Source organism: Schistocerca americana, chromosome 6 (genome assembly GCF_021461395.2).
Source record: "Schistocerca americana isolate TAMUIC-IGC-003095 chromosome 6, iqSchAmer2.1, whole genome shotgun sequence".
Lineage (NCBI taxonomy): Eukaryota > Metazoa > Arthropoda > Insecta > Orthoptera > Acrididae > Schistocerca > Schistocerca americana.
The window spans coordinates 195,705,654-195,722,896 of NC_060124.1; the positions used below are offsets into that span (position 1 = coordinate 195,705,654).

The window sequence follows — 17,243 nt, forward strand, 5'->3', positions numbered from 1 at the left end:
GTGTGTTGGATATTTGCCTGTAACTGGAATTTATTTTGAGTTAATCAGCTCAACGTAAACGCTGTCCTTGGTCCCTGTTTGAAGTTATAACAGCTCATTTATTTTTGCATTTATATATTTATCATTATTCATCCAAGGATCATTTCACAATGATACAGAATTTGTCGAGGTAATACAGTGCCAAATTATCTTCACGATCCATATGGGAATGATGTTGGGGATTATAGTACAAGGGTTGAAACTCTAATAGTGGCAACTATTTATTCACAACCAATACAAAAAGTTACATATTTGCACCTGTTACTGTCCTTCAAAGTAGTCACCAGTGTTGTGTAGAACCCATTGCCAGAGATGTGGAAGGCGTAGTATACCGTTAAGAGAACCTGTTCTGTTGATGGTGCGAATGGAGTGGTCTACTGCCTGTCGAATCTCTCTCAACAGTTCTGAAGCGAATGCCTTGAAGTGGTTCATTCATCTTCAGAATCAAATCAAAGTCACAAGGACCTAAGTCCGGAGAGTATGATGGCTGGTACAGTACTTCACAGTACCATCGACCAAACAGAGCAGTCCCAGCTTGTGCTGTATGCGCCCACGTATTGTTGTGCAAAATGATGGGTGGTTTGCGCAGAAAGTGTCACCACTTCTTTCGCAAAGCTGTTCGCCGTTGATGCTCCAAAAATGAACAGTAATACTCCGCATTGATAGTCATCCAATCTTGATCCAACTCCGTTGTTCTTGTTTCGAAAATGGTGACACCATTACATTAGACCGCTCGTTCACAAGTGACTGTGTTTCCCTCGATTGTGCGCATGCCATGACGTGGGACGGGGAAGTCCATTTGCTTGGAGGTACGGTAGGTATGTCAACAACGTGTGCTATCAGTGACAATGCGACAGCAGTAGATTCCACTGCATTGTGTCTCCACAGCAGTGTTGCCACTATTTAAGTTCCAATCTACGAATATTCCTAGTCATGATTTAAAGCTGCTTCTTGAAACATTGTCACCAGACTTCCTAGGGATGGTTTCCCCTAGGGATGGTTTCCATGTATCTTAGAGTCTGCCAGTTCTTTCAACATCTCAGTGACACTGTCCAATGGGTGAAACAAACTTTAGACCATTACACAAGTGATTTGTAAGTAATCTCTTGTGTTGACTGATTGAATTTCCCTAATAAACTTAAGTTTGCTACCTGCTTTACCCACAACTGAGCTTATGTGAGTGTTCCATTTCTTGTACCTATTGTTATACCCAAGTATTTGTGTGAGTTTAGTGATTCCAGCTGTAATTCACTAATATAATATTAATAAGATACTACGTTTCTTTTTCATTTTGTGAAGTGCACAATTTTACATTTTTGAGCATTTCAAGCAAGCTGCTAATCATTGCACCACTTTGAAATCTTATCAAGGTCTGACTGAGTATTTCTAGAGCTTCGTTCATACTGTACTTTCGTGTAGGTAACTGTATCATCTGCAAAAGTCTGAGGTTACTATTGATATTGTTCACAAGGTCATAAAAATAAAACATGAACAGCAAGGAACCCAACACACTTCCCTGGAGAACACCTGAAGTTACTTGTATATCTGTCAATGACTCTCCACCCGAGATAACATGCTGCATCCTCCCTACCAAGAAATTTTCAATCCAGTCTGACATTTTGTCTGGTGCACCATGTGATTGTACTTTTGATAATAAGCATATGTGTGGTAATGAGTCAAACGCTTTTCAGAAATCGAGAAGTACTGCATCTACCTGCCTGCATTGATCCATGGCTTTCAGGATGTCATGTGAGAAAAGAATGAATTGGGTTTCATATTATGTAAGTTTTCAAAATCCATGCTGGTTGGCATTGAGGAGGCCAGTCTGTTCTCGATACCTCATTGTTGGAGCTCAGAATATGTTATATGATTGTGCAGCAAACTGACGTCAAGGATATTGGACATTACTTTCGTGGATTACTTCTGTTACCCTTCTTGTAGACAGGTGTGAAAGAAAGCAACTACTGAGAACAGTTCTCTGTTTGAGGTAACTAAGACAAACAACAGTTAACAGAAGGGCTAACTCAATTGCGAATTGGGTATAGAATCTGATAGGGATTCCATCAGGCCCTGGGACTTTGCTCAGTTCTAAAGATTTCAGTTGTTTATCCACACCACTGACATTAATATCTGTATGACTCATCCTTTTAAGTGGTGTGAGAATTAATTTTAGGGCAGTACTCCTGGGTTTTTCCTATGTAAAAATAAAAATAATAATAATAATTACCAGACACCCAGAATTAAAATTTTTAACAGAACAACGACTAGCTGATCAGATCCGTGTAATAATCAAAAATAACAGGATACCCCAGTCAGAATTAGAAAACATCAAACAACAAGTACAGCAAATACTGGAACAGAATAATGTGCAATCAGAAGAAGAAGAAAATACAGTAATGGACTCAAACATCCCAGAGCAAACAAAGAAAGAACAACACGCATCAGTTAAACAATCAGAGGAAAACGAAATCTTAAGACAGCCACTAGAACAAGCACAAATAGAACAAGAAGTGACACACATGTTAGATATAATAGAAAAATTTCAGCTGACATATATAGAATACAAAGACCCAAATACAGACATTAGACCATTCTTGCATAGACCCCCAAATAACCCACAAGTCGAAAGAACAATAACAACCATCAACACACTCATACACAACAAAATAAATGAAAATACAACTATGGAAGTGTTACAATTACTGGTTTATATAGGAGCACTCGCTTCACTAAATATACACACTAGGCAGAGATCAGAACCAGCCAACACACAGAAGAAACCCAGAAAACCAGCATGGCAACACACGCTACAGATCAGAATAGAAAAACTGAGGAAAAACATCGGACAGCTAACACAATTTATAAGAAATGAAATGTCAGACAAAAAACAAAAAAGGTTAGGTAAAATCTCATAACAAGAAGCGATAGAGCAATTAGATGAAAAGAAGCAGAAATTACAAGCATTGGCCAAACGACTTAGAAGATACAAAAAAAGTGAAAATAGAAGAAAACAAAACCAAACATTCAACACAAACCAAAAGAAATGTTATCAGACAATGGATAACACACACATTGAAATAGACAATCCACCAAACATAACAGACATGGAACACTTCTGGAGCAACGTATGGTCAAACCCGGTACAACATAACAGACATGCGGCTGGCCGAAGTGGCCGCGCGGTTCTGGCGCTGCAGTCTGGAACCGCGAGACCGCTACAGTCGCAGGTTCGAATCCTGCCTCGGGCATGGATGTGTGTGATGTCCTTAGGTTAGTTAGGTTTAACTAGTTCTAAGTTCTAGGGGACTAATGACCTCAGCAGTTGAGTCCCATAGTGCTCAGAGCCATTTGAACCATAACAGACATGCACGGTGGATACAAGCAGAAACAGACACATACAAGACGATACCACAAATGCCTGAAGTGATAATTTTGCAACATGAAGTCACCCAAGCAATTAATTGTACGCACAATTGGAAAGCCCCTCAAAAAGATAAAATAGCAAATTTCTGGCTAAAGAAGTTCACCTCAACACATTCACATCTAACTAAATTATTTAACAGTTACATTGCAGACCCATACGCAGTCCCTGATACACAAGGAATAACTTATCTGAAACCTAAAGATCAAGCACACACAACAAACCCAGCAAAATATCACCCCGTAACATGCCTACCAACAATATAAAAATATTAACTTCAGTCATTACACAGAAATTAATGATACATACAACACAGAACAAAATTATAAATGAAGAACGAAGAGGCTGCTGCAAAGGAGCACGAGGATGTAAAGAGCAACTGATAATACATGCAGAGGTGACATATCAAGCTAAAACTAAACAAAGGTCGCTACACTACACATACATTGATTACCAAAAAGCTTTTGATAGTGTACCCCACTCATGGTTACTATAGATATTGGAAATGTACAAAGAAGATCCCAAATTGATACAGTTTCTAAATATAGTAATGAAAAATTGGGAAACCACATTTAATATCCAAACAAATTCAAATAATATCACATCACAGCCAATACAGATTTAAGAGTGGAATATACCAATGAGACGCATTAAGTCCTTTCTGGTTCTGCCTTGCTCTGAACCCACTATCCAACATGCTAAATAATACAAATTATGGATATAATATTACTGGAACATACCAACACAAAATCACACATTAGCTATACATGGATGATCTAAAACTACTGGCAGCAACAAATCAACAACTCAACCAATTACTAAAGATAACAGAAGTATTCAGCAGTGACATAAATATGGCTTTTGGAACAGACAAATGTAGGAAAAATAGCATAGTCAAGGGAAAACACACTAAACAAGAAGCTTACATATTGGATAATCACAGCGACTGCATAGAAGCGATGGAAAAAACAGATGCCTATAAATATCTAGGATACAGGCAGAAAATAGGAATAGATAATACAAATATTAAAGAACAACTAAAAGAAAAATATAGACAAAGACTAACAAAAATACTGAAAACAGAATTGACAGCAAGAAACAAGACAAAAGCTATAAATACTTATGCTATACCAATATTGACCTATTCATTTGGCGTAGTGAAGTGGAGCAACACAGAACTAGAAGCACTCAATACACTTACACGATCACAATGCCACAAATATAGAATACATCATATACATTCAGCAACAGAAAGATTCACGTTAAGCAGAAAGGAAGGAGGAAGGGGATTTATTGACATAAAAAACCTACGTTGTGGACAGGTAGACAATTTAAGAGAATTCTTCATAGAACGAGCAGAAACTAGCAAAATACACAAAGCAATCACTGATATAAATACATCGGCTACACCATTGCAATTTCATAACCACTTCTACAACCCTTTAGATCACATAACATCAACAGATACAAATAAAGTAAATTGGAAAAAGAAAACACTACATGGCAAGCACCCGTATCATCTAACACAGCCACACGTCGATCAAGACGCATCCAACACATGGCTAAGAAAAGGCAATATATACAGTGAGACAGAAGGATTCATGATTGCAATACAGGATCAAACAATAAACACCAGATATTACAGCAAGCATATTATTAAAGATCCCAATACCACAACAGATAAATGCAGACTTTGCAAACAACAGATAGAAACAGTAGATCACAAGTGGATGTACAATACTAGCAAATACAGAATACCCCAGAAGACATGACAGTGTAGCAAAAATAATACATCAGCAACTTGCCATACAACATAAACTAATAAAACAACACATTCCCACATACAAGTATGCACCACAAAATGTACTGGAGAATTATGAATACAAATTATACTGGAACAGAACCATAAAACACCACCACATAACAAACCTGACATCATACTCACCAATAAAAAGAAGAAATTAACACAACTAAATGAAATATCCATACCCAATACAACAAATATACAGAAGAAAACAGGAAAAAATTGAAAAATACATCCAACTGACTGAGGAAGTCAAGGACATGTGGCATCAGGATAAAGCTGACATTGTACCAATTGTACTATCAACTACAGGAGTCATACCACACAATATCTACCAGTACAACAACGCAATGCAGCTACATCCAAACATATATATACAACTACAGAAATCTGTAATTATTCATACATGTTCAATTTCTCAAAAAGTTCCTAAATGCAATGTAACATATACCGTACAGTTATAAGGAAGTCACGCTTGATCAAGGTCTGGTCACTTTCCATTTTTAACCAGACATAACATCTGAGAAAGGAAAGAAATAATAATAAATAAAAACAAAAAAATTGAAAACAGAGTTAAGAATTTCTGCTTTTGCTTTGCTATTCTCAGTTTGTTTGTCTCTTCCATAGTGACAGGGCACCTCCAGCTTGGTGTCACTAGAAAGCTTTTCATATGACGAGATTATCTTTGGATCTGTGAAAGATTATTTCATAATATTCTTCTACGGTGGTAATCGAAGGCTTCACACAGTGCTCTCTTGACTGCCAAACGCATTTCACTCATCTGTCTTCCTATAGCCATGAGCTTTGTTTTATGCCTATTATGCAGTAGTCCCTTGTTTCTTTACTAATGTCTTTACAGTGACTATATACCATTGATGTTCCTCCTAATGTTCACTATCCTGCTGGGTACATGTCAATACAGTGCATGGTCAAGTATTCTTTTAGGCTTAAGCTATAGTTCCCCTACATGATCCTGTGTGTAGCTGATGGTTTCAAGTTCATCATTGAGGTATGACACTATTTCATTGTATAGTTATAATAGAGGGAAACATTCCACGTAGGAAATATATATCTAAAAACAAAGATGATGTGACTTATTTCCTGATGAGGCAACAGTTTGTTGCGAAAGCTTGAATTTTGTGTGTATGTTTGTGTTTGTTTGTGTGTCTGTCGACCTGCCAGCACTTTCATTTGGTATTTCATTGTATAGTTTGTTAACATATGAATCTTTCTTCTTGTTGTAGTTGTCCCCTTTGTTTTAGTATTTATTGCTGCTGTAATTGCATTATGGTCACTGCTACTAGTTTCATTGTGGACTTCCTCAAAGAGGTCAGGTCTGTTTGTTGCCATTAGATCTAATATATTCCTATCATGAGTGGGATTCTGAACTATCTGTTTTATTTAGTTTTCAGAAAAGGCAAGTTTTGCACAATGTCGTCACACCCACCACTAACAAAACTACATTTATCCCAATTGATTGTTCGGTGGTTAGTCTCCTCCAATGATTACAGTATCACTGTGGACTCTAAGTACAAGTGAACTGAGGTTTTCTCTCAGGTTTTTGGTTACATCAGGAAGAGAGCACACACACACACACACACACACACACACACACACACACACACACACACACACACACACACAAAAACCACCACCACCAATGACTCTTGGACTGAGATGATGATGCTGCTGTGTCCCTTGCTCCAGTCCCTGATTCCATATTCAACTATGTCTGCTGGGAAACTAAGCCAATTGACATTACTACCATATACTTTACATCTTGACACATGGTCCTTGCGAAAGCACTAAATTGTAATCGTGTACTGAAATGTGATCAGGTGCTGTGGTTATTCCCTTTCATTACTATCCACAAATCTTAGTCATCTACATAATCTCTCCCTTAAAACCCACATCCTTTCGTCTTTCCCTCTCCTTCCCTCTTTCCTGATGAAGCAACCGTGGGTTGCGAAAGCTTGAATTCTGTGTGTGTGTTTGTGTTTGTTTGTGTGTCTATCAACATACCAACGCTTTCGTTTGGTAAGTTACATCATCTTTGTTTTTTGATATATTAATCTCTAATTGTGTAATATGTACTGTTTGTGAAGAATGTTTTAGATGCCTTTTGAAACAAATGTGTTTTTAGTAATCTTCTTCACATCCTTTGATGATTAATTATACAATTTTATCCCCCAATTAAAATGTTGTTTTGAGTTTTTTTGTTTGTGTTTCCTTAGCAAATATAACTTCAAACTGGCTCTTGTTCCATGATTCTGTATAGAACTATTAGTGCAGTATTTAGTAATACTTCCCTGATAGGCACCACAGATTGATTTATGTACTCATATGATGGAGTAAGGATGTCCAGTTTTTTAGTAGCACTTTACAGTGAGGCTGACTAGTACTTCATTATTTTTCTTATGACGCCCCCCTGGAGTAAAAAAATTATGCCGTTTCGTGCATTTGATCCCCAGAAAAGAATCCCATAGCTAAGAACTGAATGTATGTAGGCTAATACACTGAAGAGCCAAAGAAACTGGTACACTGCCTAATATTGTGTAGGCCCCCTGTGATCACGCAGAAGTGCTGCAGCACGACATGACATGGATTTGACTAATGTCTGAAGTAGGGCTGGAGGGAGTTGGCACCATGAATCCTGCAGGGCTGTGCATAAATCTGTAAGAATATGAGGGGCTGGAGATCTCTTCTGAACAGCATGTTGCAAGGCATCCCAGATATGCTCAATAACACTCATGTCTGGGGAGTTTTGTGGCCATCAGTAGTGTTTAAACTCAGAAGAGTGTTCCTGTAGCTTCCTGTAGAAATTCTGAACATTTGGGGGTGTCACATTGTCTTGCTGGAATTGCCCAAGTCCTTCGGCATGCACAAAGGACATGAATGGATGGAGGTGATCAGACAGGATGCTTACATACGTGTCATCTGTCAGTCGTATCTAGACATATCAGGGGTCCCAGGTATCACAACAGCTGCACATACCCCACACCATTACAGAGCCTCCACCAGCTTGAACAGTCCCCTGCTGCCTGACATGCAGGGTCCATGGATTCTTGAGGTTGTCTCCATACCCATACATGTACATCCGCTCGATACAATTTGAAACGAGACTAATCAGACCAGGCAACATGTTTCCAGTAATCAACCGTCCAAAGTTGGTGTTGATGGACCCAGATGACTTGTAAACCTTTGTATCATGCAGTCATAAAGGATACTTGAGTGGGCCTTCGGCTCCAGCAGCCCTTGTCGATGATGTTCCGTTGAATGGTTCGCATGCTGACACTTGTTGATGGCCTATCATTGAAATCTGCAGCAATTTGCGGAATGATTGCACTTCTGTCATGTTGAACGATTTTCATCGGTTGTCGTTAGCAGCAGTAACCAATCTAACAACTGCACGAGACACTTGTCTTATAACACCATAATAGTATAGTATGCTGATGACACTGTTTTTGCCAGTATTTCAGAATGTTCACTCCATGTTTTATGGTCAGTGTTTATTTATTACATGCTGCCCAACTGTAAACGTCCTTGAGGGTTTCATTTGCTTTCTGTAATAGTTCTGATGTTATATCAGTGACTATCATGTTGCCATTATTGGCAAAGAAAACTTCATCTATGTCTTACGGTGTCTGGGAAGTCATATATATATATATATATATATATATATATATATATATATATATATATAGCGCTGGCAGGTCTATCGACCTGCCAGCGCTTTTGTTCGGTAAGTCACCTCATCTTTGTTTTTATATATAATTTTTCCCACGTGGAATGTTTCCTTCCATTATATATATATATATATATATATATATATATATATATATATATATATATAAGAACAGAATTGGACCCAATACACTGTCCTGAGGAATGTACCTATGTTTGTGTTTCTTGTCTGATAGTTGTTTTACTAAAACTGATTGTCGGCAGACATGAAGAATGTCTATCTTTTGCCGCCTGTTTCCCAAGTAAAACTGAAACCCCTCATTGTTGTTCCTCTTATACCTAGTGCTGCTAGTTTGCTCAATAGGGATTTATGGCCAGCAGTGTCAGAAACCTTGTACATGTCTAAGAAATGTCGGTAACACAATCAAATACCAATTTTGTGTGTACTTTTGTTAAGTAACTGTGACTTTCAGTATTATTTAAATCTGTATCAGAAAAAGAAACTGAATTATATGCTGCAAATTTGTTTTTAAATATTTACCAAAACATAGTAAAATGACCGCAGTCAGCCACATAATTTTGTGATGAAAATACGAATTTTCATTATTGGACTTGGAAATGAATAAATTGTGACTTCCACAACCCTCAGTCTTACATGTTTCAATGTTGGTAACTTTTCTCTGGTTTTGCCCAACTTCACGCAGCATGTGTGATTACATATAAAGATGAAATTAAAAAAATTGTAAAGTGCATCTTAAAATTATACCTTGTCATGAACGGATGCCTTTATGGTCCTTTTCCTAATATTGTCATTTTCTGACTTTCCCAGTCACGATTTGTCTCTGTTCTTTGCATTACGTAAACAGCAACTTCCTTTCATGCATTTTCTCTGTTGCTCATACTTTCTTTTTTTTTTTGCATCATATTGTTGTTTTGATGACCCAATATGAATTCCAGAAATTTTTCAGGTGAAGAAAAGTTTGAAAATTGCACCTTTTTCTTCTTACGTTCCTCCATCTTTGGAAAATGATATCTTCAATGATAAATTCTGTGTATCACCTATGCATGGTCAAAGTGCAGTAATTGTCTGTAGTTGATTTTAATGATGTTTCCAAGTGTGTTACACAATATAATGGATTTTGAACAGGGTTAAATTTCTGAACTAAGTTCAAAATTGATCTCCAGTCAGTGATGTATGTGAAATCAGCTCTTAGATTTGCTCTTTGAATTGTGCCAAATGGCAGTCACCTCAGGCAAGCTATGCATTTTGATTGGCGCACATTCGATGAACCGGGGATTCCTGAGTTCAGGAGTGATGAGTGCCACCAGTCATGTAACCATAATCACTTTTTGTGCTTTTGGTGGCCATTATGTACTATGGCAGTGGAATTTTTGCATGTCACAGCCACCTTGACTGCAAAAATTGTACAAAAAATATCAAACTTAGTGTGTTACATGCCAGTGGGGTGGACTGCTGTGGAGGTGGAATGGTTGCTAGAGGGCACAGTTATGTGAGTTATCTTATATAAAATTAACTTAAGAGATTGTTGAAGTAGTCTGCATTCCCTAAGAAATATTCAAACTTGGTTTTCTTATGTGTTTGTATGTCTAATTATTTCAGAAAGGAAAGAAAAAAGAAAATTGACACAGCTGGTCCACAATCAACTCAGAGTTCAAAACTAGCACCGCTTTCTAATAGAGCTTTACGCGACAGAAATGAATGTAATGTGCTTCCAAAGGGTGAGACTCCTGCTGTGCAAAACATCAAAAAGCCAGTTTCAAATAAGAGAAAATATCCATATAATGACAATTACGATATTTCTACAGTAATTGATAAAGATGTAAGTATTAACCATTTTTCTTAATTAATTTCAATCCCTTTCAGTTCAGTGTAATGACACAGTATCAGGAGAGAGCACTTTTGACTTACAAGGATACCACATGGTAGATGAATTTTTGTAATTTTTTATATTTATGGTACATGAAGTTCAGAACTGATATCAGTATTATTTATGAATAATAGCCAGATACAGTGCTATGTAAGTTGTTTATATTTTATCTCATTCACAATGAGCCCATTTCGGCAAATTGCCATTGTCAGGTGTTCTGTAAATACATAGATAAGAGATGGTCTTAAGGGGAGACGGTGGCAGAAATAATGAAAAATTTACAAATTATTTTTATTTGCTTATTTGATACGATAGTAAATATAATCGAGATTATTATCCCAAATTTGTTCCTTGAAATTCGAACTAAAAAAAATAAATTAAAACCCTAATAAGTGTAATGCGCCAAGCCCGCTTTTCAATGTACCAAATGGAGGAAAAATTTTATTGCAGAATTTGGCCTGTGAACCTAGAAAATATAGCTTTAGAAGGCTGTAATTTTTTGTATACATAACAGCAGTGTTGTAAAGAAGGCTGTGGAGCCATTTTCTGGTTCAATCAGTGTGGTATAGAAGGCTGTGGAGTGTTGTAAACAAGTTCTGCGCTATTCAGTGGAATTCGAGTGACGCTTGATTTATTGTGCCATTCTTTGTGCAAGGTTGAATCTTTTGATCCCTTTTTACAATGCCTAGGCCTGGTAAAGTATTTAAAAAATATGTCCCATATTTCCAATATAAAGCGAAAAACTGACATTGAGGTTAGGGTCGGGCCTGCAGATGCAAACATTAGCTTGTCTCCAAGTGCATCTAAAATAAAACTTGGGACAGGGATTGTGTCAGAAGAAACAAATCGTGACAGAAATACAGGTTTCAGAATTGTGGATCTGGGAATAGTGGCAGAAGCACTTAGAAAAGCCTGCAAGTGCTCTGTTTGTGGAGGAAATGTGGATTTGGTTGATGATGGAAAGAAAGGCGGTTTGGTTTGCACATTGCACATTTTGTGTCAAAACTGTGATGCTGACAGACCATTCAAGACACCAAAGGTCAGTAATAGAATCTATGAAGCCAATATGAGATTTGCTTATGGACTAAGATGTATAGGGATTGGAAGAGATGGTGGAAACCTTTTATGTGGTATTATGAACATGCCTGGTCCTCCCCTAAAATTTTCTGCAATGAATACTGCTCTCCTAAATGCAGTTGCAGAAGTGAGTGAAGAGAGCTTGAAAATGACAGTCCTGGGGGCAATTCATGACAATTGTGAAGCAACTAATAGCAACAATATAGCAGTTTCCTGTGACAGTTCCTGGATGAAGAGGGGGCATACTTCACTGCATGGAGTTTCAACAATCATTAGTGTCGACACTGGAAAAGTATTAGACTTAGAGGTGATGTCTAAATATTGTTCTGCATGTTCCTTGCACAAGAAATATATTGATGCAGGTAAAGAAACAGAATGGCAAGAATCCCATAAAGCTGTTAGTAGCAGAAATTATGCAGGCTCCAGTGGTGGGATGGAAGCTGCAGGTATGAAATTCATTTTCCATAGATCTTTGCAAAAGTATGGAGTAAGATACGTACAGTATTGAGGAGTGGAGACTCTAGTGCTTTCAAGAATGTAGTTGAAAGTCAGCCCTATGGAAAAGATTGCACTATTGGGAAACTGGAGTACTTAGGCCATGTTCAGAAGAGGATGGGTGGACGACTCCGAAGACTTGTTGCAGACAACAAAGGCAAGCTACTAGAGGATGGGAAGCCACTGGGAGGTAAAAACAGACTAACAAAGAAGAGGATTGACAGCCTACAAGTCTATTATGATGCTGCAATTAGAAGTAACCTCACAAGCTTGGACAGTAAGAGGAAAGCAGTATGGGCCATTTGGTTTCATTACTTGTTGACACACTACACCTCAGTATGGCCTCTGTTCTAATGAATAGTGCAAATTTTTGAAAAGTAAGGAAAGTGGGGAAGCTTATACTCATAAAAATAACCTTCCTTATGAAGTTTCAATGGCCATTAAACCAACTTTTAGAGCACTAGCTTCACCAGAACTGCTAGAAAAATGTCTGCATGGGAAAACACAGAACGCAAATGAAAGTTTCAATGCTCTTATTAGGAAAATATGTCCAAAAACTGTTTGTTTCCTATTTGGTGGTGAGGATTTCTGCTTTGGAAGCTGCAGCAGTGTTTAATGATGGGAATGTGGCAAGACTTCACATTCTCAGCAAGTTGGGCTTTACACCTGGAGTCTTTACTGAACAGATAGTGTAGATCATCGATAAGCAAACAATCGTGAAGGCGGAGACTTCAGTCCATAACATACAAAAAAATTGCTAGGCAAAGGAACAGAGAAGCTAAAAAGCTGTAGAGGATGATGAGGAAGAAATGGATATGGGCAGTTTTAGCTAAGGTATGATAGATATTTTTACATTTCATCCAAACTTTTCTGCTTTCAGGAACACATATATCAGAAACTACTGGAAGGATTGCAATGAAATTTGGCACACCTATTCTTTTACTTTGAAGCAATATTTAAGTGGAACAAAATTTTAATCGAGATATTATACACAGTTTTGTGGTTGATAATATATTGAAAAGTTTGCTTGTAAAAAATGTTCAAATCCAAAATATCACAGAAAATAATAACATTAATTTACCAAAAAGTTACTGCACTTAATTGTACAGCTATTAGTGTAAATTATTTTACCATTAAAAAAATTTGCCAGATTTGCCTCGAAATTATGAAAAAGTGTAACTTTAAATAATAATGCAATAAAAAATTCAAAATTATCTCACTGCATTAGATTATTAAAAATTCTGAATTTTTAAAAAAATCATATTAAATCTCTATACATAAGTGTGCAAAATTTCAATGAGATTGAACAAAAAATGGCAAAGATATGGATTTACAAAAGTATCAGTGCAAGACTGCCACCGCCTCCCCTGGTTTTGTAACTATGATCTGAAAATTTATAATATATCATTAGGTGTTTTACCTTACATGTACTGTCGCTGCTGTCATGTCCTGTCTGTTTTGGAATTACTACTTTCTCACAGGTGTAGAGTGGAGATGTATATTGGATGTTACTTGTTTTCCATATGTGCTACTTTTCTGACAGTTTGATGATGGTGGGTCAGCAATGTTAAACGTTTACATAGTTACCGTTATAAATAAATGATATGTGAAACCCCTCATTGTTGTTCCTCTTATACCTAGTGCTGCTAGTTTGCTCAATAGGGATTTATGGCCAGCAGTGTCAGAAACCTTGTACATGTCTAAGAAATGTCGGTAACACAATCAAATACCAATTTTGTGTGTACTTTTGTTAAGTAACTGTGACTTTCAGTATTATTTAAATCTGTATCAGAAAAAGAAACTGAATTATATGCTGCAAATTTGTTTTTAAATATTTACCAAAACATAGTAAAATGGCCACAGTCAGCCACATATAATTTTGTGATGAAAATACGAATTTTCATTATTGGACTTGGAAATGAATAAATTGTGACTTCCACAACCCTCAGTTTTACTTTTTCAAACAGGTTTGTTTCTAATTATGTTTTTGCCTAAGGTTAGTTTCAGTTTTATTTTACTTTTTTAATTTTTTGTAATGATTTTTATTGTCTATGATTTATGTTGGTGTTCTGTATCTGTTTTACACTGCTCATGTTATCGCTGTTACTATGGATATTATCACAGATATTATTATTTTACCCATTTCCCCGATTTATAATGTCAATAAAGTTTTATATTTACATTTTTATATTTACTTTTGGTTTGTTCGTTCAGTAAATTTGTTGGGTTGTTGTATGTATGTGAATGTATCTCTCTTTCCTCAAGGATGTTCATCAGTATTCCCTTTTGTGTAATATGGAGTATTTCTAGTGCTTCGTTTATGGGTTTTACATAGTTTTTCTCTGCTCGTAAATGTTGAAAAAATGTAGATGGATTGTTTTCAATTTCTCTGGTATGCTCTTTATATCTAATTTTGAAGTTTCTACCAGTTTTCCATATGTAGAATTTGTGACATGTGTTGCACGAAATTTTGTAAATGCTGAGATTGTTGAGTATGGGAATTTTTTGAGCTGCCTTTCTGAAGTTTGTGTTTGAGGCTGTGTGTGTTTTCAAATACAAATGCGATGTCAATTTTGTTGAACAGTTTGTTAATTTTGTTCGAGATGCTTCCTAGACAGGTCATGGTTATGTATTTTGTTTTCTTCTTTTTCGTTGTTTGTATGCTTAGTGTTATATATATTTGTACCCTTCATGTTGTGTTTTATTGTGGTATAATTGTGTTACAATTTTGGGGTCATAATCATTTTGCTGGGCTATGTATTCCAAGATTTTTATTTCTCTCTGGATTGCTTCATCATCTAGTGGGAAGTTTATTAATCTGTTCAGCATTGTGTAGAAGAATGCGAGTTTGTGGGCTTTTGGATGACATAAGTGTGCATTGATAATACAGTCTGTTGTGGTAGGCTTTATGTAAATTTGGAAGCAATGTTTGGCTATTATTCATAAATAATCATGTCATTAAAAGACATATTTTGCATTGTGGGCCCCAAAGAACAACAGTAATGATATCAGTATATTAAAGCACTTGATACAACTCTCAAAAATTCTCAAGAAAATCTACTTTTAAGTCCTCAGTATATCCAATTCCCTAAAGTAAGACTGGTTTCTTGACTGGCAGTATGTCTTCCTTAGAATGTTTCTGTGCTATGGGGAGAGCTTAATTCTTGGCCAATGATAACTCTCAAAGATGAATGTTCTGTGAGTGTTTCCGCGAAGCATTATTTGATTTAAAGTAATCTTCAGACAGAATAGGCTGAAAAAGATAGTTACTGTGCTGTATGTACTTGTCTGCCAGCCCTGGCAATGGTTTGTACTTGATAAGTCTTAATTCTCACAGTTGCAACAATGTCACTAAACAGAATGTTCTTTGATGTTTACAAATACTTGTGTTATATATCTGAAGTCCAGCTATAATACTTTCTACTAATAGAATTTCTGCTGAGAAATAGAGGAAAAAGATTAATGTTATCACCATTATATATGAAAACATTAATTGGAAGTATTTGTTTAACAGGCAATACAGAATGCAAGCAAAAAAAGAAATTGTGAAGTTAACAAAGAGCCTAACAAATCTCCAGAAGATGCCTGTAAAAATGAGGAAAATAATGTGAAAACTGTTTCTCAAAAACAACCAGTGCTCTTTGAAGGTGGTGTGCTGCGCAGTTATCAGATTGATGGACTGGAATGGTTGAAGGTATTATTCGTACTACTCAATTTTTTTATGACAGCAAGAATATATATAAAGAAAATGCTTAACAGTGGCTTATTGGTTTCAGTAATTGGGATACTTCATCATTATAGTATCATCCTGCTTTCACACTCCCGGAGTTAATATTTTCCTGCTGTTTACAGCATTTTCTGGCACTCCTATCAAATTTCTTGTGTTCACAATGTTAATTCACACCTCGTTTTGCATTAATGTAATCACAATTTTCCGCAGTTTACCCTTTAGGAAACTATGTTCGTGGAGAAAAAACTGATGTAATTGACATAAAATGACGCTGGTGTGGCTTTGTCCTTTGTAGTGTTAATTGTGGCTAAGTTTCTTGACAACAGGGTGCTCTGTTCAATAGATTTGGAGTAGTAAAAGTTAGTGCTGTCCATGGTTTATCTCCTGTCCCAGCCAACTTCTACTTCACATGGAGTACTTCTGGAGATGTTTCACATGTAAACAGTGTGTGTGTGTGTGTGTGTGTGTGTGTGTCAGTGTTTGCGCTAGACAATAAGAATAAATTCTCGGAAAGGATTTTGCTAATTGCTGGTGTAGTGTTTCTTTACTTAAATAATGAATGAGACAACTGCAGAATTTTGAAAAACATCAATTATTATGAATAAAACTAAGTCAAATGTTTCTACTTGCCAGACAGTTACCAATTCCAATTAAATCAGCAGGTAAACATACTACAAAATTAAGATAACCTTTATTGGATATGAGCGAGTCTGTAATGAGTATTTTGATTCCTATATGTACGTATCATAGATAAACTACGAAAATGTAATGGGGTTCCTATATATAATTTTTACCGTTTAAAAATAAAAGAATGGAAAATCCAGGATGGAATGACGATATTATGAGAAGCAAAAGTTGCTACTCACAATATAGCAGAGATGCTGAGTTGCAGATAGGCACAACAAAAAGACTCACACAAAGCTTTCACCTAATAAGGCCTACATCAACAGAGAAATAACACAAGTCAGATGGAGGGAGGGGGAGGAAGTAGTGGAAAAGGAGAGAAATAAAAAGACTGGGTGTGGTGGTGCAATGACGGCTGTGTTGTGCTGGAATAGGAACAGGGAATGGGCTGGATGGGTGAGGACAATGAGTAATGAAGGT

At 36.6% G+C, this 17,243-nt stretch overlaps 1 protein-coding gene across 1 annotated transcript in view; it reads left to right on the forward strand.

Moving 5' to 3' along the window:
- LOC124619750 (lymphoid-specific helicase-like) overlaps window positions 1-17,243 on the forward strand; it is a 161,727-nt gene that overhangs the window by 35,829 nt on the left and 108,655 nt on the right. The window contains exons 5-6 of the mRNA XM_047146329.1: window positions 10,570-10,789; window positions 15,924-16,103. Coding sequence (XP_047002285.1) covers window positions 10,570-10,789; window positions 15,924-16,103 — 400 coding nt within the window. The remainder of the gene's footprint in view (window positions 1-10,569; window positions 10,790-15,923; window positions 16,104-17,243) is intronic.